Source organism: Bos javanicus, chromosome 4 (genome assembly GCF_032452875.1).
Source record: "Bos javanicus breed banteng chromosome 4, ARS-OSU_banteng_1.0, whole genome shotgun sequence".
Lineage (NCBI taxonomy): Eukaryota > Metazoa > Chordata > Mammalia > Artiodactyla > Bovidae > Bos > Bos javanicus.
The window spans coordinates 112806416-112831167 of NC_083871.1; the positions used below are offsets into that span (position 1 = coordinate 112806416).

Here is a 24752-nt window from a genome sequence, read left to right on the forward strand (position 1 = left end):
TATAAATTTACACCAAGTGGAAAACTGAACTATCATAAAGGTCTTAAACAGTTTGCTGGGACAACAGATAAAACAGATTGATTAGCTAAACTGACATCGAGAGGGTGAAGTTTTCTTTGAAAACTGTACAAAACCTGTTTTTATGAGCTAAAATCCTCTCTTCTGTTAGGCACTACTCAGTCTACCGAGACACTGTGGGAGAGGAAACAACAAAAACTGACGCACCAGAACCTAAAACTGACACATAGCTCCCCGTAACTCAAGGACGGGACGTGGGATACTCGTGTCTGCAAAACTCCTTTTGATACTTCCTTAGAGAAGTCGGCTCTAAATTATATCTCAAATAACCCAACATCCAGTGCCTGTTTACCAACACACATTGGGGAAAGTTCTCAGAGACGCCCACGTTGGGTAAGTCACCCCGGTGAGCACTGGGTGGGTGACAGGATGCTGCCACCCCGGCCGGCGCTGCAAGGCCCTGCCACCAGTCAGGTGCGCGGCTGCCAGCGCTTCCAACACAGCACGAGCCCCCCGTGCAAACCAGCAACTGTGCTCAAAGAACGGTGGTCTGTGCGCACACTGGAGGAAAACGGGCTGCTCTGGGGCCTGAAGAGGTTTCTGCGATACAATACCTTCCTAGAAACTCTCCATGGGCGATTCTGCCAACATACTATTGTTACCTGAGACAGTGACTCTATGTCTTAATCCCCAAACAAAATTCCCTCTCTCTCTCTCTCTCTCTTTATATATATATATATATATATTTTTTTTTTTTTTTTTTGGCTGCACCACACAGCAGGTAGGGTCTTAGTTCCCTGACCAGGGATCGAACCTGTGTCCCCTGCAATGGAAGCACAGAGCCTTAACCACTGGAACGCCAGGCAAGTCCCCCAGTTTCCTCTATATTTGAAGACAGTATCATAAAATGGACTTGGCAGTTCAAACTACTAATCCCCAAGTATTTACAGACTCTCAGAATTTCCAGGCGTTCTACAATCAAGTAACCCTTACCTGGAGATTTCAGCACTGGGGTTCATGTCCACCACAAGGGGATAAACATGTCTGTCAGTGCCATTTCTTTAGCTTGTGGACAAGACTCCTCAGAGACCCTTCAGAAACTCCTGGGGCTCATCTCCACCTTGAAATTCATTCTCTTGCTTAGAAAAGTAGTGGTTTCGTGCCAACATGGAAGTAAAGGAGATAGGGGTCATGATGAGCTCTAAGTCTTTTCATGACTTTCCTATACTTAAGGTTTATGATAAATATAAATATACTGCTGAAGTACTAGAAAATGCCTAACCCTTCAACTATTATTTATAACCAATGATATTTCTAATATGTGTTACCAAACTATATTGTCTATTTAATTATTTTATTACTATAACATCATGTGCTGTGCTTAGTCACTCAGTCGGATCCAACTCTTTACGACCCCATGAACTGTAACCCACCTGGCTCCTCTGTCCATGGGGATTCTCCAGGCAAGAATACTGCAGTGGGTTGCCATGCCCTCCTCCAGGGGATCTTCCTGACCCAGGAATCGAACCTAGGTCTCCTGCACTGTAGGCAGGTTCTTTACCCTCTGAGCTACCAGGGAACCAGCTTATAATTAGCATTAGATGTTTTAGGAATGGGAGAAGTGCACAGAACTCAAATGCCAGCTAGGAAGCATCACAATCACCTGTGAAGGTAATATGAACTCAAGTCCAGTATTTCTCAGTCTCCAGAGAAACAGACATAAGTGCCTACAGAAGCGAAGCACCTAGCATCTCAGTATTTGAGCTAAGAAGCCTAGAAACAGCAAAATCCTATCCTCGAAGGGACCTCTGTCCTCCTGGTTGTATGAATTCAGGCAAGTTACTTACCTCTACCAAGTTCCTATTTCTTTATCTATGAAAAAAGGTACATGGTAAATCCCCAATAATCACAACCTGCTCAGTTTGTTTGCTCATCTCAGTCACTTAGCAGTGGAGATCCATGAAAGCTACTTGCCAAGGAAACACAACTACTTTTAGATGATCATCATACTGTTAAAAGATGATCGATGCTGCTGCTGCTGCTAAGTCGCTTCAGTCATGTCCAACTCTGTGCCACCCCATAGACGGCAGCCCATTAGGCTCCTCTGTCCCTGGGATTCTCCAGGCAAGAATACTGGAGTGGGTAAGTTCATCCTAATAGAATCTTTTAGAATATTCAAAGAACAGATAACTATATTCTCATTCAGCAAATGCTGTATTTTTTTTTAGAATAATTATAATGTATGACTTTCAACAAATTTCAAAAGTAAAATGGTTGGTTTACAGCTGCATGTATATCAGGCACAGAGCAGGCCTGAAGTAAACCATAGCTAGTTCCATGACTTGGAAGCACACGAGAGCTACTCACACACCTGTGAACAGCATATAGTGAAACTTCACTACAGGTGCCAGCATCAAAAACATACAAGAGCTGCTTTAATGATGATCAAGATTCTTTCAATGCTTAAAGAAAATCAACTAGGCTTTTGTCATTTTTTGTGTTTTGCTTACAAAGCACTTGGTCTTTAGTATCAAAAGCCAAGGCACTAAAATGGATAAAACAGTCATGATGTTCTGTCTTTCTGACACTTTTTTAAAGCTTACTAGAAACATCTTGACATGCTATGTATAAATTTAGTGTGCATAAATGCAACAGAGAGATAAAGACCATCCTGAGATAAATTTGAAGAATCATTACTTTATATTCCTCACTTATTTCCATGTTTCTCAAGCTAACTTTAATCAAGAGTTTATTAGATACATAAATTAAAGCTGCATAACAGTACCTGACAGCAGGTAGCAAAGTTCACTGGGTGATATACACAGTAAAGACAAACAAAACTCACTTTTGAGACAGACTTCTGAAGGCTCTGCTTTAAAGGGTAGGGTGCTATTTAAATAATTACTTACTGAGTTGCTGCTAAAGAAGAGAGGCCGAAGTTTTCAATTTTATTGGTCCTAAATCAATTTCACAAAATGTTATTTCTATCTGCTATGTACAAGACTTTTTTCTAACCTCTACCATGCAGATGAGTAGACCAGAGCTTTGAGTGAAGAGGAGAGGGAGAGAAAGGCTGAACAGCAGCTTGAGATGCTACAACGGTACGGAAGGGATTCCAGAAAGAGGACAGACCACAGACTCCACATGAGGCTTCTTGGAGACCAGGAAGACGACCAGCTGAGCTCAACAGGGGAGAAGGACAAGAAAACTCTTGAACAAACAGCTAGTTCACTGTGTGACTAGTTGAGAAAGCTTAGGCTGTTTCCGAGATAGCCTGGAACACTCGCTTCGGGAGTTTCTCATGGAATCGACGGCCATGGAAGACAACCCACCTGCAGAGGTGTACAACACCCAGCAGGAGCCCTGGCGCTGTTTGTTTCCTTCATTAAAGAGGAGACCATCTCAGGATGGTCTTTATCCCTCTGTTGCATTTATGCACACTCAATTCATACATAGCATTTCAAGATGTTTCTAGTAAGCTTTAAAAAAGTGTCAAAAAGACATTATTTTTGTACCCTGAAGAAAAACTAAAAATTACTGTGCGAGTAAATCAGGTGTTGAGCAAAAGAACTGATACTTTGCAGAAATAAAGCAGTGAACAAATCAAGTATATATAATCTGAAAAACCATTTGATTATATAACAACAAAAACTACTTCACTATCAAAACAGGTAGACCAAGCTTGACAATTTTATTATCACTTCTACATAACCAGATTCTAAGATCAAAGTCACTTTTAATATCCCCATTTACCCTCTGAAGAAAATGAAAGCAAATTTTTAATTCACTAAAAAATGAAAAGGTCCAAACTACTCCAAATGAAAATTTAAAGAATTATTAAATATTATCACTTTCAAATTTTAAAATTCTCCATGCCACATAACTCACATACCTAACACCTCAAGATAAATAATATCCTTTTCATGTTCCTGTTTCTACAAACATGACATTGTGTTATACCAAGAACTAAATGACTTGTGAATTAAGAACAAATTTGTTTTCACACAATTTTACTGAATTTAAACAATTATGCTTCTAGCGTTATTACTTAACTTGATCTATATATTGTCAAAAATACACAAAATCAAAGAGGAAAATTTGGAGAAAAAATTGGAAAACATTAAAGAGAAAACGTTTCCAATACAGACATCTGACAGAGACAGTGTACCCAGAATACAGAAACACCAATTTTTAAAATGGGCAAAAGGTTTGACAGAAAAGTACACACAAATGGCCCATAAGCATGTGAAAAGATATCCAGCACCATGAACACTTGGGAAATATACATCAAAACCACAAAAGGACACTCAGCACTCATTAGATGCCCGTGACTTAAGCAACAGCAACACGGGACATTGGTGAAGACAGCAGAACCACAGGTCCCAGGCAGACACCACCCTGACTCCACGCAGGATGGCACAATCGCTTGTGGAGATGGCCTGGCAGTTTCTCATGAAGCTAAATCAGTATTTACCAAGTGACCCCACAATCCAACTACAAGTCCACCCAAGAGAAAGGAAAAGATCCATCCACAAAAAGATTGCCCAAATGGTCACAGAGGATTTACTATAACAAAAGCCAAAAGGGACCAACCCGATCAGCTAGTGAAGTGAAAAAAAAGCATAAGATGTTCACACAGTGACTACTACTGAGAAATAGTGACTCCTGAAACAAGCAACAACACAGATAAACCTCGAGAACATGCTGGATCAAAGAAGCCAGTCACAGAAGAGTATATCCTGCGTAATTCTATTCACATGAAACTCCGGAACAGGAGAAATCGGATCAGCAGCTGAGAGAATGATGGGAAAGGAGCGTGAAGAGCTCTGCAATGGCAGCAAGGTTACATCGTGACTGAAGTGACAGTCACACAGATGCTTACAGCTGGCAAAACTCTTCCAACTATACCCTCCACATGGGTGGATCCCAATGTATATAAATTACACTTCAGTAAAGCTGATTCTGTACCCCCCAAAAACGGACACCTCTGTAGAAAACAGGGCAACAGCTATTAAAACCTGAAACGTGCATAATCTTGAACCATCGGCTCTTCCTCTAGAAAGCTGTCATGCAGAAGTTCAAAGCTCCGTAAGGATGCTCCCCCCTCAGAGGGCAAGCACAGCACCCACACAGAGAGCCGGTTCATCGCCTGACGACACAGAAGCCGGTACAAGGAGTATTCCACCCAACAACAGCCTGAGAACCTGGAGCAAAGGGCAGTACATTTCTGCAAGGAGCCACGTGGTTAAGCACTTGAGGCTTGGCAGAACACAGCCAGTCGCCTTGCATATTCTTTGCGGGGTTTTGTTGTTGTTTTACAACTCTTTTAAGAAATGCTAAAATCATTGGTAGCTCACAGGGCCTTACGAAAACAAAAAACAAGCGCGCACACATACACCCCCAGGCTGAGAAATCAGGGCTTTGAAGCCCAAATACCTAAATTCAAATCGGTAACCTACCACTTAACTAGTAACATAATCCCTTCACCTCTTGTTATTACAGTGTCCGTGTAAAATAAATGAAAGCACTTATAACCGTGTCAACTACAGAGCAAGCTTTAAAGAAATACCAGCTTTTTAAAATGAAACAGACCTCTGTACTGACCTAAAATAATTGTTTTATATCAAAATAATCCTGCTTGTGTAAAATACATAAATACATGTATAAATATATCACATTGACCAAAAAGTCCGTTCTGGCTCTAGCAGTGTGCTTAGTTGTTCTTAACTTCTTTCGAAACAATTTTGTTAGATTGTACTGTGACAGCTCTCATATCAGTGTGCATTTAAAAAAACTTATCAAAACTGGTCAATTTTTTTAATAAAAGATGTTTTTGTGTGGACCATTTTTTAAAGTCTTTATTGAATTTGTTACAATATTGCTTCTGTTTTATGATTTGGTTTTTTTGGCCCCTGAGGCATGTAGGATCTTAGCTCCCAGACCAGGGATTGAACCTGCATCCTCTGCACTGGAAGGAAAAAGTCTCAACCACTGAAGAGCCAGGGAAGTCCCAAAATTGGTGAATTTTTATGTAGCCATTTTAATACTGAAGATGGAAGAAAAAAGGAATATTTTCAACAAACTTTGCTTTATTACTTCAAGAAAAGGCAAAAACACAACTGAAACACAAAAACAGATTTGTGCAGTGTATGGAGATGGTGCTGTGACTGACTGAACATATCAAAAGGTATTTTCGAAGTTTCATGCTAGAGATTTCTCGATGGACAATGCTCTACTGTCTGGTAGACCAGATGAAGTTGACAGTGATCAAATCGAGATGTTAACTGAGAAGGATCAATGTTATACCACTCGAGAGATAGTCAAAATTCTCAAAATACCCAAATCAAGCCCTGAAAATCATCTGCACCAGCTTGGTTATGTTAATCGCTTTGATGTTTGGGTTCCACTTAAGGGGGAGGGGAGGCCCTTCTTTACTGTATTTCCATATGCAATTCTCTACTGAAACATAATGAAAACGTTCCATTTTTAAAACAAATTGTGACGGGGGATGAAAAGTGGATACTATACAATAATGTGGAACAGAAGAGATCATGGGGCAAGCAAAATGAACCACCACTAACCACACCAAAGGCCGATCTTCATCCAAAAAGGGTGAAGTTGTGTATATGGTGGGATTGGAAGGAGTCCTCTATCATGAGCTTCTTTCAGAAAAGCAACTGAATAACTCCAACAAGTACTGCTCCCAATTGGCTTTCCAGGTGGCTCAGTGGTAATCACCTGCCAAAGCAGGAGATGCAGGAGAATCAACTTCGATCCCTGGGTCGGGAAGATCCCTTGGAGGAGGAAATGGCCACCCACTCCAGTATTCCTGCCTGAAAAATTCCATGGACAGAGGAGCCTCATGGGCTACAGTCCACAGGGTCGGAAAGAGTCTGACACCACTTAAGGACTAAGCACACACACACCCACTGCTCCTAATCAAACCAACTGAAAGCAGCATTCCACAAAAAGCGTCTGGAATTAGTCAACAGCAAACCATAATCTTCCGTCAGGATAACCCAAGACCACATGTTTCTTTGATGACCAGGCAAAAACTGTTACAGCTTGGGTGGGAAGTTCTGATTCATCCACCATTATTCATCAGACATTACACCTTTGGATTTCCATTTATTTCGGTCTTCACAGAATTCTCTTAAGGGAAAAAATTTCAATTCCCTGGAAGACAATAAAAGGCACCTAGAACAGTTCTTTATTCAAAAAGATAAAAAGATTTGGGGAAACAGAACTATGAAGCTGCCTGAAAAATAGCAAAAGGCAGTAGAACAAAATGGTGAATACATTGTTCAAAAAAGTCCTTGATGAAAATGGAAAAATGTGTCTTTATTTTCACTCTTAAAGCTGAAGGAACTTTTTGGCCAAACCAATATATTCGCGTGAATACACTGGAAAGTTTGGGATGAATATACAGCAAACTGTTAAGGGAGACGGAATGGGGTTACAGGGGGTCAAGAAATGTTCACTTGATAAACATCTAAATTATGTATTTTAAATTGAATACATAAGGTCTGTTTTTTTAAACAGTAGACAATTAGAAGTAAACAGATAAATCATATGTGGCATTTTCTTTATATACAGATATTTAAGTTTGGGAAGTGTTTAGTTCCATGAACGAGAAAGTACATCTAGTCTTTAAAAAATAATACTGGCACAGTTACTAAGACTCACTTATTAAACAATTTGTGCCAGGTGTAGTTCTAAGGGCTTCACGTGTATTCATTTATTTAATCCTCTCCACAACCTTATGGAATGAATGCTTATCATTAAGACACCAATTTACAGACAGGGAACTTAGACTTCAAGGACAATGTGACAGGGCACCCAAGTTATATGGCTCCAAAGACCACACTCAAAGCTCTCCTGTCCTCCCCACAGAGTGCACTCTATTAGAATTCTGGCTGAAAAAAAAATCCACAAAGACATCTTTTAGTTAGTCTGGGACATCAGATCCCATAAAACTACAATTCAGTTCAGTTCAGTCTGAACTACAATTTATCTACTTTTAAATATAATTTTCTGATTGATTCAAATAAACTCATTCTTCTTGGAAGCCATGATTGTCTTCAATCATCGAGAAGACAAGTAGATAACATGAAGCTGATAACAGGAGCCAAAGAGAATCTAAGTTTGGATCCTGCCTGCAAATTCCTAGCTGATAATCCTGGGCAAATTCTTAACCCTCTACACCAAAGCTTACTTATCTGTAAATGTTTGCAGAGTGTGCTGCTGTTGTTAAAGTTCTTTTAACTGTAAAATACACATAAAATTTACCATTTCAACCATTTTTAAGCACACAATTCAGCCGCATTAAACACATTCAAAACACTGACCTTCCATGTCCAGAGCTTTTTTCACCTTCCAAATAGCAGCTCTGTCCCAATTAAACACTAACTTCCCATTCCCCTCTCCCCTCAGCCTCTGATAACCCCTTGTCCTACCTTCTGTCTCTGTGAATTTGCCTGTTCTAGCTACCTCCTATAAATGGAATCATAGAATTGTTTCCTTGTGTGTCTGGCTTATTCTCCTTAGCACACCATTTGCAAGTTTCACCTGTTATTGTATGTGCCAGTATGTCATTCCTTCAATAGTTGAACACTCCATTGTATGTCATCGTATATATACAACGTTTCCTTTATCCAAACCTCTGCTGATGAGCACAAGGTGGTTTTCACAAGAATTAAAAACAAAGCATCTGATGTGAATGTTACCACAATAAAAAACAAACCAAGCAAACGAATGAAGCATCTGGCAAACAGTAGGCTCTTTAATATTAATGTCTTTTTTTCACTTCATTTTGTCATATTTTTGCACCACATAGCGGTGCAATGGCAAGACAAAAACAGTGCAACCATCTTACAAATTTATCAGCTATGCCTTTTGAGATATTATTGGATTTACAACTACATTTATCATCTTAAAAGAATGATGAAGAGCATCCCAATAAATAATCTGTAATTACACTACTTTCTTCAGTTTTAGCTTCAAAACCTAGCTCAAGGTATTCCAATCAAGAACTTATTAATGGTAACTAAACCCCTTTTGATTAAAAGATGTATTCGTCCCCTAAATTTCGGTACAACTCGATCAATTTCAACACAAATTAAGCAGATACTATATGCCAGGTATATTCAGATGATCCATCAAGCTTCTCTCTGGCTGCCTGAAACACCAAATATGAAAACCAACGGTTACATCTAAAGTATATCCGATTTTCAGTATCTTAGGGTGTTAATAATTAGGAGAAACCATGGAACTTGTACACCTTGATAATTATTTTTCGTTGTAACCACTGCCACTCAGGGAGAAAAATACCTTCCAAAGCTCTTCACAACATGAATATACCCTGCTTGTTTTGCAAGTTGCTTTGTCAAAATATTTCCCTACATTTTCAGGATTTCCTTTATTCATTCAACTATTAATCCCTGCTCTCTAGCAACTCAGGTGCACAAAGAAAACTAAGACAGAGCCTCTGCCTCAAGGAACTTCAGAGTAAAAGGAGGGATGCACCAGCAAGAGATTTCAACTGGATACAGGCTACAGTAAAGGTACCAACGAAGCCCTTGAAGAGACATGGAAGGCCTCCAGCAGGTGAAGCTTTCTCTGACCTTAATAAGCTGTTCCTCTTCTGCTCTCCCCAAACTGCACACTTCACCTGCCCACGTAGAATTCATCATTCACAGAAAATGTTTTCTTCATTTGTATGGACATAGAGACTGCAAGGCAGATTCATAAGTCATTTCCAACTGACTCCAGAATTCATTAGCTCATCATAGGATTTTTCCTTGCTGTTAGTTTTTAAAAAGCAGATCAACTTTCTTAATCACTTCTTTAGGCCAAGTCAGAAACTAATTCAGACTCCTGGAGCATGCCAGCTCAAAGAATGGAGGATATCCTGGAAAATCTCCATGTGACCTGGGGAAATCTGCCTACACATTTTTAGTGGTCAACACAAAGATAACCACTTTTACGTATGCATGTAAGGCAAAGCTGGTATAAACGAATTTGAGCTTTTTTCTTTGCCTAACTACACTAAATCAACAAGCGTGGTTTTTTTTATCACTGCTACTTAAACTAAATACACTCTCAATTCAAATACAAAAAATTTAAAACCAATTCCCCCCAAAACCTTTTCAAACAAAATCTTGTGGCAAGTACAGAGATAGTAATTATCAAATATAATGTACACAAGATGGGGAAAACTGGAATTTTGTGTCCTAAAAGATTCAAATTTTTGCCAAAATCTGCATAACTAGCTCACCTCATAACAATGGGCAAGATTACCAGCAGGACTTTTTGTAATCACCAACTAATACAAATGTAGACGATACTTCGGAACAGCACCTGGAGTGCCAGTTCAGTGATGTCAAACTGCAAAATGCGCAATGAAGACTCACACTGCATTTCTTTGTCTCCATTTTTTTGAAACCGTAAAATAGAAGGTTGCACATTAGATCAACAGATACAACACTGCAAAGAAGAAGAGTGCCTAAGTGTTTCTAAATTTCGTTCCTTTGAATACATTCATTTCCCACAAAAATTAGTATTTAAGATGCCATTTTCCTAAGTGTTTCCGAGACTTTAAACATTACATTCTCTAACACACCTCCAAAAAGAGAATAATAGGATTCTTTATATCTAAGACTAGAACCCCATCTATTCCTAACTTTAGGGAATAGGAAAAGGAAATTAAAATGTATCTTGAATACTTTCGTTTTCTTGCAAATAAAATGATCAATAGTTAGGATTACACACTTGCTCTACATTTTATCTCCAAACATAAAATATTTGCTAATGGTCATGAAAAGTAATAGAAAATAAACTCCACAACCAACCCCCCTAGCTCCCTAGTGATCTAAGAGTTAGGATCCCATCCGCTCGCTCTCAAACCCCCCTGGAAGTATAGACTACATTCACCTGTGTTAGCATTAGTGTTTTTTAAAAGCTTTTTTAAACTGTTGTTTTAAATGTTGTTTTTGTGTGACACTGAAACGCCACAAAATTAAGCTGATAACGACCTTTAAAACCCAGCAAGCAAACCCTGCAGCATTTAAAACAATTTTAAATACCAAAGACATCTTTATTTCCAAATGAATTAAAATTTTACAGATCCTGTGCGACAAACAAAGAAGTTTAGCTTAACTGCGGACAGCACACGTTCGATTTCTTAGGCAACGAACATTTCTGCAGCCAGTCTTTTCTGACTCAACAAAGCTATTGTTCACGGAAAACAAGTCCAATTAATGAGAAATTGCTAACCATACCATCCAAACACACATATAGCATAAGCGTTTTCTTTGGACTAACTCTACCGTCTCTTCCCCGTTCATCCCCTAGGGATTTGGGGAACACTCTCTCCTCTAAATGACAGCTGATTTCGTTAGCACCTGTCGCCAGTCTCAGTTGCATCACACGAGTTGGCCAAAACAGCATGGACAGTTTTGATTTTTTTTTTTTTTTTTGGTAAGATGATGATTCTTCAGAAAGTGGGGATTCACCAGGAGTGAGTTCACCAAGTTTTCCAAAATACCGCGCTTCTCGATCCCTCCCGTTCTTCACAAAGTGACCCTGAGGCACCGACTTTTGGGGGAGCGGAGATGGGGGTGGGGGACCCACAAGGACGCGTGAACTCGACGGAAAGCCCTCCGTAACGAACAAAACCACGGAGGTGGGGGCGGGGGGAGAGAACAGCGCGACTCGTCCCTCAAACTTAACGGAGAGCTCCGCCGAGAAGACGGAGGCGGCCGGGGACCGCCTGGTCCGAGCGGGGCTCGGGGCCGCGGGGCTACGGGGCGGCTTTCCGCGGAAATGTCAGCAGGCGCGGCCGCCCGAGTCCGGTCTCCGCGCGCCGTCCCGGCCCCCGCGGCCCCGGGCCGAGCCTGCGCGCTCGCGGGGAGGGGGCGTGGGGCCGAGCCCGCCCGCCCGCTCCCCACGCCCCCTCTCCCGCCCGCTGTCAGGCCCCGGTGTCACTGCCCCTGACTCGCGCCGAGCTCCCCCGAGACACAGTCCGTCCTTTGTCTGTGAGTGCGCACTCGGCGCCGAGGTCCCATCAACTTGTGTGCGTCCCGTCCCACCCGGGCGCTCCCGCCGCCGCGCCACTCCACACAAAGGAGACCGGGGCTCGGGCGGCCGGCCCGCCCCGGGCACCCGAGCGCCCCTAGCCCGGCCCCGGTGACTCGGGAGGGGCGGGCGCGCGAGGGAACCCCCCCCACCCCGACACACACACACACCCTCCGCTCGGCGCTCGCCCGGGCTCCCGCCTCAGGTTTCTCTGGCTCCCACACAGCCCGCCCGCGGGGGTCGCGCGGGTCGGCCCGGACCCACAGCCCCTTCCGAGAGGGGTGAGGGGAGGTCTCTTCTCACCCCCACGAGCCCCAGAGGCTCCCCGGGAAAGCCCGCTCAGGGGGGGATTATCCGGACCGGCTGAGCGGCAGCGGGGATGTCCCGCCGCCGCCGCCCCACGCCGAGCTCTGGAGCCCCGCCGGCCGGCCGGCCCGCCGGCCCGACAGCGGCGCGTTACCTGCGCCCCGCTCCCCAGCCCGCGCCGCTCCCGCGCGCCGCTCCCGCGCGCCACCGCCGCCGCCGCCGCCGCCGCCGGGGCTCCACCGCCTTCTGCGTCCCAGTGGGTGTCGGACGCTCCCGGACCGAGCGCCAAACCAGGCAGCCCAATCGCCATCGCTTTTATTTGGCCCCCCCTGTCCAACCAAGCGCCGCCCCGATTGGCGGGACGCGAGGCGGGCTCCCGTCCAATCACAGGGCCCGCCGGGCTCGGAGGCGCCGAGCCAGCCCCACGCAGAGGCGCCCGCGGGACTCGGCCGGGCCGGGCCGGCGGCGCGTGCGCGCGGGCGGGCAGGCGCTGAGGGACGCTGCCGCCTGAGTGGAAACGCCGCGCCGGCTCTTTGTTCTTTTCGCCGAACGCCCGGCGCCTCTCAGGAAGGCGGCGGGGCCGGCGTTCGGGGAAGAAGGGCCTCCGGAGCCCGAATCCCCAAATCGCGGGCGGGAAGGCGGGCTGGGCGGGGTGGCGGGAACCGGCCGGAGGGCGGGACGGCGCGCTCGCGGCGCTTGGCGGGAACCGCCGCTTCGGTGTTCCCGGGCCGGAGGGGCGGGGCGGGGCCAAAAGCCAAGTTTGAACCAGTTCAAAACTCGGGGGTGGTAACGGTTTCAACCGCCGCGCTCTTTTTCCCCGCGCGCGCAGCGGAGGCCCTGGCGGCCGGCCGGCGGGCGGGAGGCGCCGGACACGAGGGTCCGCGGCGCCCGGTGTACCGGCCAGACGCCCTCTACGGCCCCACCTTCAGCCCGGCTGGTCTCGGACGGGGAGCCGCGAGCCTCCCGAGCAACGGCGTGGCCAATGCGCCGTCCCCCGAGCCGAGCGGAGCGCCCTGCCGGCAACTTTTGTCTGCTGCCGCCCCTCGGCCGCTTGGCCCGACTCGGGTCCCACTGGACTTTGGCTAGTCGATCCCACAGTGCCCATCGCCTTAGAAACCCTGGAGAGAAGTCACGATTATTTCAAATTTCTCATTCAGAGCGCCTTGTTCAGACCCTTTCCAGTGTTTGTAGTGCCAAGCACGTGTCAGCTTGCTTGGCTTGCTTGATAAAAATCATTTATCGAGGATGAGTGCTGTTCATGTCCCTCGTGCTAACTTCTCTACAAAGTATTAAGATTCCAGCATTTTTCAGGTATTAAAAAAGATCATGGGGTGAGCCTGTCTCGACCCAGAGGAGTTAGTACTAGTCCACTTAGGATACAGTCGCCCCTTTTGATTTATCTGGCAGTGAAGTTAAGGTTATTCGGATTTTTTTTAATAGGATGCAACTATAGGGCAAAGTAACCCCCTCACCCACATAAACTGAGATTCCATATTGAGAGTTCACGTGCGGGGCGGGGAAGATGGTCACCTATGAGCTCGAGTTAAAAGCCTAACGGAATTATGCTTTCAGTATTTTACTTAATTTTTAAATGACTAAGATTTTTAATAACTAGTTGCTCGCTTTGTGTTCTTAGAGACTGGAGCAGTCATTTAACCCATTAATCTACCGCCTTTCCTAAATCACCATTCCGTTCCTCACATTAAAGTATGAAAGTGAAAGTCGCACAGAGGTGTCCGACTCTGAGATCCCATGGACTGTAACTTGCTGCCCTCCTCTGTCCATGGAATTCTCCAGGCAAGAATACTGGAGTGAGGAAATCAAAAGATAGGAAACAATCATGTGCCCAAATAAAAGCATGAATAAATGATAACAGGGCAAAAGCAAGTTATGCATCTGAGTGCGTGTGTGCTTAGTTGCTCAGTCGTATTGGATTCTGCCCACCCTATGGACTATAGCCGGCCAGGCTATCCGTGGGATTTCCCCAGCAAGAATACTGGAGTGGGTTGCCGTTTCTTTCTCCAGTGCATCTTCCCGACCCAGAGATTGAACCTGAGTCTCCTGCCTCTCCTCCGTTGGCAGGTGGATTCTTAACCACTGAGCCACCTGGGAAGCCCTATGCATCTGAGATGTAATTATAAGCTAATATAACAATTCCATCTGTCTTATACCGGACAGACATTCATAGCCCATGGTACAAGGCTTCCATCTAGACTACTTCCATCTAGACCACTAATTTACAATTGCTTAACCATTGCTTACAAATCTCAAAAGTTAACTTCATCCCTAAATCACTTATCAAATTATTGATTTTACCTCATATTAAAACAATGTGGGCATTTTTTAAAGAAAGATAAAGGAAATTACATTAGCAGAGACTATAAGCAAATCCTTTTCCAGTGGTCATGTATGGATGTGAGAGTTGGACTGTGAAGAAAGCTGAGCGCCAAAGAATTGATGCTTTTGAACTGTGGTGTTGGAGAAGACTCTTGAGAGTCCCTTGGACTGCAAGGAGATCCAACCAGTCCATTCTGAAGGAGATCAGCCCTGGGATTTCTTTGGAAGGAATGATGCTAAAGCTGAAACTCCAGTACTTTGGCCACCTCATGCGAAGAGTTGACTCATTGGAAAAGACTCTGATGCTGGGAAAGATTGAAGGTGGGAGGAGAAGGAGACAACAGAGGATGAGATGGCTGGATGGCATCACCAACTCGATGGATGTGAGTCTGGGTGAACTCCAGGAGTTGGTGATGGACAGGGAGGCCTGGCGTGCTGTGATTCATGGGGTTGCAAAGAGTCAGACACGACTGAGCGACTGAACTGAAGCAATATACAAACACACAGCATAGCATGAACTGTCATGTGAGTTGCTAAGGCATTTAGAATCAAGAAATGATTTTGGATCAAGATGTTCCCCCCCAAAAAATACCTCAGGAAAGGATATTTTAGCCAGACTGTAAAGAAAGCATAAGATTTAGATTGATGGGAGTGAGGGCACTTGAGAATGAATATGTACTCCTCAGGATTAGGTGGAGTATAAGCAGAGCTGAGAACTCCAGTTGGCAAAGAGTGAGAGAGCAAATTAAGAGAACCAATATTGTAGAATTTATATTTACAATACATATTTATGTTAAATATAATACGAAGGCTAACCTGGAGCAGAAAGTGGGGGTGCCGGTGGATTACAATAGTCTTAATTCAGGGACAACATTATCCAGTTAAGCAAGATGTTTTAGGTCACAGTGTGGCAAAAAAAGAGGATACATTGAAAACATTGCCAAAAGACCTCATTATATATGGAGGACTTATGTTATCGTGCAACTCAACTTTGTATATTCACAAATACAGGAAAGTTGGAAGAAGTATTTCATTTTTGATACTAAGAAAAATTATCTAAAGATTTTCAAGCCGGGAAAGAAGAAAGCATGTGTGAACCCCCAATTATTGGGTGTGAACCCCAAATTACTAAAGGGACCTAGGTGAAGCAGAAAGCCAGGCTGAACACAAAGGTAGACGTGAACAGTGAGAGTCACCAAGCGTTTTTACCTCTGTAAAGATGCTCAGATGACAGGCATGCTCCTAATGACAGGTCATTATGTCCTCTGTTAAAGAGAGATTCACTATTACAGGGTAAAACCAGAAAGTGGAGAATTAAACTCTGAAGTCAGGACAGAGCTCAACCTTATTCACTGCTGTTCTCCCAGGGCCCACCACTGCGCACAGTATATCATCAGGGTTTCCAGGGGAGGACAGGAGAAGGTCAAGTGCAAAATTAAGGTTTATTGGCATCACAGAACTTCCCTTTCAAGCCCACGAATGGGATCTACTTCTCACACCTTCATTTGTTCACCTTGCATCCAACAAGTATTATGGAGGGCTTACTACATGAAAGCACTGTTCTTGGGGTCTAGAAATACAAAGTGAGCAAAACAAAAGTCCCTGCCTTAGTGGAGAGAAACAAACCATAAATTATACAGGATATGAGGTGGCGGCAAGTACAATGGAGAAAAACAGCCTGAAAGGAGAGAAGGAGTGGGTGTTCAGTTCAGTCGCTCAGTCATGTCCGACTCTGCGATCCCATGAACCACAGCACGCCAGGCCTCCCTGTCCATCACCAACTGCCAGAGCTCACCCAAACCCATGTCCATCGACTCAGTGATGCCGTCCAACCATCTCATCCTCTGTCATCCCCTTCTCCTCCTGCCCTCAATCTTTCCCAGGAGTAAGTGTAAATGCTGCCATTTTAAAACCGCTGAGTCAGGGAAGGTCTTACTGAGAAGATGACATTTGAAGAAAAACTTGGGCACTTCCCTGGTTCAGTGCTTAGGACTCTGCAGTTCCACTGCAGGGGACACGGGTTCAATCCCTGGTCGAGGAACTGAGATCCCGAGTGTCCCATGGCATGGCCAAAATAAATAAGTAAATAAATAATTAAAATGGTCAGAATCAACATTTATAAAAGAAGACTGAAAAAAGGAAAACTTGGAGGTGAAGTAGCACTTCCTGATAAAGATGTTCAAAGCAGAGGGGACGGCAGGTACCTGGGCCTGAGGTGGGCGCCTGCCCAGTGTTCTGGGGGGTGTGGAGGGAGACAAGTAGGAGGTGAGGGAACACAGGCAGCTCTTCTCAGGCCTGTGGACCACTGTGAGGACTTTACTTCAGTGAGAAGATGTGGAGCAGAAATGTGATCTGATCATTCAAACAAGATCCTTCTGTCTGCTGTGCTGAAAGTAGTCCGAAGTGGAGCAGGGCCAGATCAGAGAGAACAGTCAGGGGTCTGTTGTAATAACCCAGGCAAGAAAAGACCATGACTGGGGAAGAAAGTGGTGACGGGGAGCTGGTGACAAGTGGCAGATCCCAGGTATGTCTGGAAAGAACAGCCAGTAGAACCAAGTAGAGGTTTGAAGATCAGAGTTTAGTTTGGGACAGAGTGAGTCTGAGATGCCTGTTTTCAATCAAATTGAGATATCGAATAGGTGGTGAGTCACGGGTGGGAGGAAACACTTGTCCTCTACCAATTTAGAACTGGGTTACCAGTCCCAGCAAATTAACTGACAGCAGATTAACGGGATAAATTTTTACTATGCCTGCAGGAGGACTTCTACAGAGAGAATAGTTCCCCAAACAGCACAAGGTAAAGGTTTATATACCAGCTTAACAAAGGGCAGGGGCACAGGGGAGGGTTAAGTCTTTCAAGGATGGAGGTTTTAATGAGGCTTGTTTAAATGGTCTTTTTTTTCTCTTTTGGAATGTCCCAGTGCCTGAGGTAAGTCACCTCCCTGATGGGAGACTTGCTGGGGAAAGGGTAGGGCGGTGGGTGCGGGACCGGTGGCTGACTCGCATGAAGCCCTTGCTTTAGTCAGATGAGGGAAGCCCAGTAAGTTCTTTCAGCACCTGTTAGACTCAGATGTTCTTGCTCTGGAGTCGTCTTTATAGCATTTTGGCAGGGGGCGGGGCGGGGCGGGTTGCTGCACTAAGGTCTTTCCTGCTGCACACGGACTTTCCAGCTGTGGCTCCCAGGCTTAGTTGCCCCGTGGCATGTGGGAATCTTAGTTCCCTGATCATCAATCAGCCCTGTGTCCCCTGCATTGGAAAGCATATTCTTAACCACTGGACCTCCAGGGAAGTCCCTATACCATTTCTGTTATTAAAAAAATTTTTTTTCATTACATGAGTCTGGAGTTAGGGGTGAGGCTGTGCCTAGGAATGGAAGTTCAGGAATCATCAGCAAAAAAATGGTGTTTAAAACCAAGGGAATAAGGGCAGACAGAAAAGTTGAACATCGTTTTCTACTGTGATGTTTGTGGTGATGAGGAGAAACCAGTGAAGACAGAGGGAACAAGCAGCTAAGTGGGAAAGTGTGGCAGCCTGGACGCCTAGGTGTCTTAAAGAGGAGAGTAATCGTTGCACAATAAGTAAGATGTCCAAGACTTAACGCTCAGATTTAACAACATGGAGGTCATTGGTGATGCTGAAAGCACACTTTCAGTAGACTGGTTGGAGTGGATTTCGTAGCGAATGAAAATTGGAGATAGCAACTATCACCAACTCTCTCACGGACTTTACTAAAAAAAGAGAGAAAATAGAGCTAGAACAGTAAGTGGGATTGAAAGATTTTCAGATCTTTAAGCGAAATACCACATTGGTATTCTGATGAAAGATCTAGTGAAGATGAGAAAACTGATGATTCAGGAAAGAAAGTGTATTGCTGGAGCAACATCCTGGGGTGTTAGATGGAGTCCAGACCAGGTGACAGGAGATGAGTCCTGGAGCCTGACAGGAGGACTTGGCCTCTGCTGGGTCATGGCCAGGACAGACGGCAAACTACACGGTCGCCAATGCAGGTATGGGGGTGGGTTCAGTGAATCTGGTGGATGTTTCCCTATGATTGCAACAGACACCTGTTGGTAATGACCTGACTGAGAAGAGGCAGTATGTATATGAGTATGCAGTTTGTTAGGGGGGAAAAGACAATGTTTAGGCCATTATATTCCAGCATCGCATTTTTATCAACTCTCCCTTCTTGGTCTTAATGTCTCAGCCCTAACAGAAGTAGAAAACTGAATATTTTGGTTTTAGACATAGAGAATACAGAGCAAAAATGAAAAATCTAAAAGTTTTTGGAGGACAAATGAAAAGCCACAGGATATAAAATCTGGGTGAGAGATTTAAGCTTGTCAACAGAGGGGCAGCAACTGGAGGCCTCAGAAAGATGACTTCTAATAAAGAACAAGAGTGGCCTTGTACTGCAGGCTGGAAGACACCTGGGCCTGAGGCCGGGGAAAGTGTGGCATGGAGGGCAAGCTTAATTAAAAATTATAGCATAATTTGGTCATGATTTAAATTAGGCTGACCTTTGCAGAGCAAGGTTGAAACAGTCACCTCGAGAAAGCCAGAGGGGGAGGTGGCAGGCAGCCTCTCAAATGCTCCCAGTCATTACCGCCTCTTGCTGCTCACACCCTTGTGTAATCTCCCCTTGAGTGTGGCTGGACCCACTGGCTGATTCACTTCTAATTGGGATGTCACTTCTGTAATTAGGACCACCCCCTACCTCTTTCTCTCATCTCTTGCTCTGCCTGAAACAAGCTGTCACATCAATTGTCTCTCTCACACCTCTACCACCCTAAATTTCAGCCATGTTATATTGATACTCCTCACTATCTCAAACACAAATTCAGCTAAATTGATTAGGCTGTTACCATTTTACATTGACAATTATAAGCGAAATTTGATCAAGTCAAATAGATAGATTAAAATAGATTTAAACATTTAGGCCATCTAGAAATTATCTAGAAATTATTTCAAATCCTAAAAGATGATGCTGTTAAAGTGCTACACTCAAAATGCCAGCAAATTTGGAAAACTCAGGAGTGGCTGCAGGACTGGAAAAGGTCAGTTTTCATTCCAATCCCAAAGAAAGACAATGCCAAAGAATGTTCAGACTACTGCACAGTTGCACTTAGCTCACACACTAGCAAAGTAATGCTCAAAATTCTCCAAGCAAGGCTTCAACAGTACATGAACCAAGAACTTCCAGATGTACAAGTTGGATTTAGAAAAGGCAGAGGAACCAAAAATCAATTTGCTAACATCTTTTGGATCACAGAAAAAGCAAGAGAATTCCAGAAAAACGTCTACTTCTGCTTTATTGACTATGCCAAAGCCTTTGACTGTGTGGATCACAATGAACTGTGGAAAATTAAAGACATGGGAATACCAGACCACCTGACGTGTCTCCTGAGAAATCTGTATGCAGGTCAAGAAGCAACAGTTAGAACCGGATATGGAACAATGGACTGGTTCCAAAGTGGGAAAGGAGTATGTCAAAGCTGTATATTGTCACCCTGCTTATTTAACTTATATGCAGAGTACATCATGCAAAATGCCATGCTGGAGGAAGCACAAACTGGAATCAAGATTTCTGAGAGAATTATCAATAATCTCAGATATGCAGATGATACCACCCCTATAGCAGAAAGCAAAGAGGAACTAAAGAGCCTCTTGATGAAAGTGAAAGAGGAGAGTGAAAAAGCTGGCTTAAAACTCAACATTCAAAAAACTAAGATCATGGCATCTGGTCCCATCACTTCATGGCAAATAGATGGGGAAACAATGGAACCAGTGAGAGACTTTATTTTCTTGGGCTCCAAAATCACTGCAGATGGTGACTGCAGCCATGAAATTAAAAGACACTTGCTCCTTGGAAGAAAAGCTATGACCAACCTAGACAGCATATTAAAAAGGAGAGACATTATTTTGCCAACAAAGGTCTGTCTAGTCAAAGCTATGGTTTTTCCCGTAGTCATGCATGGATGTGAGAGTTGGACCATAAAGAAAACTGAGCGCTAAAGAATTGATGCTTTTGAACTGTGGTGTTGGAGAAGACTCTTGAGAGTCCCTTGGACTGCAAGGAGATCCAACCAGTCAATCTTAAAGGAAATCAGTCATGAATATTCATTGGAAGAACTGATGTTGAAGCTGAAGCTTCAATACTTTGGCCACCTGATGCGAAGAACTGACTCATTGGAAAACACCCTGATGCTGGGAAAGGTTGAAGGCAGGAGGAGAAGGGGATGACAGAGGATGAAATGGTTGGATGGCATCACTGACTCAATGGACACGAGTTTGAGCAAGCTCCAGGAGTTGGTGATGGACAGGGAAACCTGGCATGCTGTAATCCATGGGATCACAGAGTCAGACACAACTAAGTGACTAAACTGAACTGAACTCAGAAATTATCTGGGAGTTTTAAAGGAATCCAAGTATGAAGCTGAGGAACACTTGGCCAAAATATGATTACAAATGACCCCTGGGCAAAATATCATTTTACAAATGTGAAATTTGTCCTACAAAGGAGGACTGAGGATTTGGGGAAGTTGAGAACTGGTAATTCTTACTTACCATTGACTTTGGACTATAACAAGAGAAATGATCAATAAAGACTAAAATATATGAAAGAGAACATGGTTTTAGCAAGGGATAAGAGTTAAAAAGGAAAAAACAAAACTGATCACATGATTGTATACATAGATACTCCAAAATAATCTTCAGATATTAGGATTAATGAGTGAAGTTAGCAAGGTAACTGGATACAAAGTTAGTTTACAAAAATCAATTTCTATATACCAACAATAAAGAAACAGGAAATTAAACCCTTAAAGTAAAACCATTTACCTTTTGAAAAACAAATACCTAATAGTAAATCTGATGAAAATGCACCAAACCTATATACTGAATATTACAAACTGATATTGAGGAGAACTTTTAAAAGACCTAAGTAAATAGAATGTCATTTTTGTGACTTAGAAACTGCCTAGATTCAACACAATGCCAATCAGAATCCTAGGAAGGTTTATGGGGGTGTGAGTGTGTTTGTGTCTCTGTGTGTAACTTGCCAAGCTGATTCTAAAATATATGTGAAATGCAAAAGGCTGAGAAGAGCCAAGACAATCTTGAAGAAGAATGAAGCCTGGAGACTTCAGTGCCAGATATCAAAACCTAGCTTTTCAAAGCTATGGTAATTAAGCCAGTGATATTAACACAAAGATGGACGAATGGACCTGTGAGGAACAACACAAACAGTTCAGAAATAGACCCATACATAAAGGTTACCTGATTTATAATAGAGGTGACCAGGCACTGCAGTGGAGAAGGGCAAGTCTTTTCAACAATTGGTCGTGGATATCCTCAGGGGAAGAAATCTTGGCCTCTACCTCTTACCAGATGGGTTACTGATTTAAATGTGTAAGAAAACTCAGAGAAACATTGTTATGATCTTGAAGTAGGCATGAAGTGCTTAAACAAGATGCAGAAAGTACTCATCATAATGAAAAAAAATGATAAAGTTAACTATATTATAATTAAGAACTTCTGTTCTTCAAAAGACAACATTAAGATATTCAAAAGGCAGGGCAAATAATAGATCCACTATACTCGTATCTGACGAAAGCCTTGTCAATAGATTATATAAAGAACTCCTACAAGACAATTTGAAAAAGAAGACAAAATGTTAGAACGTGATCAAATACAACCCACCTTACACTGGCACTCTGAAAGAGTAAATGTACAAATGTATAAAAAGGTACTCGATTTCACTACTTACCAGAGAAATGGAAATAAAACCATAATGTAATACCACTATAGACATACCAGAATAGCTCAAATAAAAAGAAATACAGAAGATACCAAGTGTTAGCAAGGATGTGAAACCGCCAAAATCCTTATACGCTGAATTAGGACTGTAGGACTATAAATTGGTACAACCACTTTGGAAAATTAAAGGTTAGCAGCTGCAAAGTTTGAACAAATCTTGAATACTCAATAAATAGCATTCTACTCCAAGGTCTTCATCTGGCAGGTATGTATGTGTGTATGTATATTTACCAAAACACGAGCACAAGAATATTCAAGGGCTTCCCTGGTGGCTCAGTGGTAAAGAATCCGCCTGCCTTTGTAGGAGACACAGGTTCAACCCTGATCTGGGAAGATCCCACATGCCACAGAACAACTACGCCTGTGTGCCACAACTATTGAGCCTATGCTCTAGAGCCCAGGAGCCGTGATTCCTGAGCCCACATTCCATGACTACTGAAGCCCGAGCACCCTAGAGCCCATGCTCCACAACAAGAGAGGCGGCCACAAGCAGAAGTCTGTGCGTCATAATCAGAGCGGCCCTACTTGCCACTAGAGAAAGCCTGCACACAGCAATGAGGAGCGAGCACAGCTGAAAATAAATCAGTAAATTATATAAAAAATGAATGTTAAAAAGAGTGCCATGACTAATAGGCACAAATCGGAAACATGTAAATGTCCATGAACAGTGGAATGAATAAATTGTGGTCAGTTTACAGAATGGACTACCCTACAACAATGCAAACAAACAATCTCCAACTACATACAAGTGAATAAGCCATTAAAAAAAGAATTTGTACCATATGATCTTGTTTATTTGAAATTCCTTAATGAGTAAAACTTACCCATGATGTTAGAAGTCGGGACAGCTGGTCATCCTTGGTGAGCTAGTGACTGGGGAGAATGGGAGGGTCATTTCTGGGTGCTCAGGATGTTCTACTCCTTGATTTGGGCACTGGGTAAACAAGTGCATTCCCCTGGTGAAAATTATTTAAGCCATTTCTATTTATATGTTATCTTTCAATAATAAGTTTTCCTTACGATCAAGGAGAAGAGAAAGAGCCAGCAAAGAAGACTGAGGAGAGTAAACAATGATGGAGGAAAATCAGTGTCATGTCCCAAAAGCCAGGTGAAAACAGTTGATGAAGAAGGAAGAGGTGTACCCATAATGTATGAAGAACTCTAACAATTCAACAATTTAAAAAAAAATCCCAAGTGGTATAAATAACAGAAAGACAAATGAAGTGTTAGTCGCTCAGTCATGCCCAAATCTTTGCGACCCCATGGACTTCAGCCCACCAGGCTCCTCTGTCTATGGGATTTTCTCCTCCTATGGGATTTTCCAGGCAAGGATACTGGAGTAGGTTGCCATTTCCTTCTCCAGGGGCTCTTCCTGACCCAGGGATCGAACCCAGGTCTCTTGCACTGCAGGCAGATTCTTTACCGACTGAGCTACAAGGGAAGCCCCACAAATAGAGGATTTGAATAGACATTTCTCCAAAGAAGACATGTGAGTGGCTAACAAGCACATGAAAAGATGGTTAATATCATCAATCATTAAGGAAATGCAAATCAAAACCACAATGAGACACCACTTCTCACCCACTAGTATGACAACGATGAAAAAAAAAAAGACAATAACAAGTGTTAGCAAGGAGGTAGAGAAATCGGAACCCTCAGACACTGCTGGCACAGTATAAAATGGTGCAGCCATTTGGAAAGCAGTCTGTCAGCTCTGCAAAATGTAAGTGAGGAAGTGTTACCCTACGAGCCAGCAATTACACTCCTAGAAGCGTATTTTTCATTTCAGCTGAGAGGAATGAAAACATACAGCCACACAAAACCTTGTATATGAACATTCATAGCAACATTGTTCATAATAGCCCCAAAGTAGAAACAACCCAAATGTCCATCAACTGAAGAAAGGATAAAGCAAATGTGGTATATCCATATAGTGGAATATTATTCAGCAGTAACAGGGAATGAAATACTAATACATGCTACAACTTGGGTGAACCTCAAAAACATTATGGTAAGGGGAAGGAACTAGACACAACAGGCCACAATTGTATGGGACCATTTATATAAAATGTCTAGGATGTGCAAATATACAAAGAAGGTAGAGTAGTCATTGCCTGGGACGAGGGGGAGGAGAGGATGGAGGAAAGAGGAGTGACTGCTAAATTATACAAGGTTTTCTGAGGCACAATGGAAATGTTCTA

At 43.3% G+C, this 24752-nt stretch overlaps 1 protein-coding gene across 8 annotated transcripts in view; it reads right to left on the bottom strand.

The window, feature by feature from the left end:
* EZH2 (enhancer of zeste 2 polycomb repressive complex 2 subunit) overlaps window positions 1-12644 on the bottom strand; it is a 57081-nt gene extending 44437 nt beyond the window's left edge. For 2 of the 8 annotated variants that reach the window (XM_061415029.1, XM_061415022.1), the window contains exon 1: window positions 1012-12495. In XM_061415029.1, the coding sequence (XP_061271013.1) occupies window positions 1012-1037 (26 nt within the window). In that variant the 5' untranslated portion in view covers window positions 1038-12495. Of the gene's footprint in view, window positions 1-1011; window positions 12497-12553 lie in introns of those variants that run through there. The other 6 variants (XM_061415027.1, XM_061415025.1, XM_061415024.1 and 3 more) reach the window with 6 other exon arrangements.
* Window positions 12645-24752: the final 12108 nt, after the last annotated feature.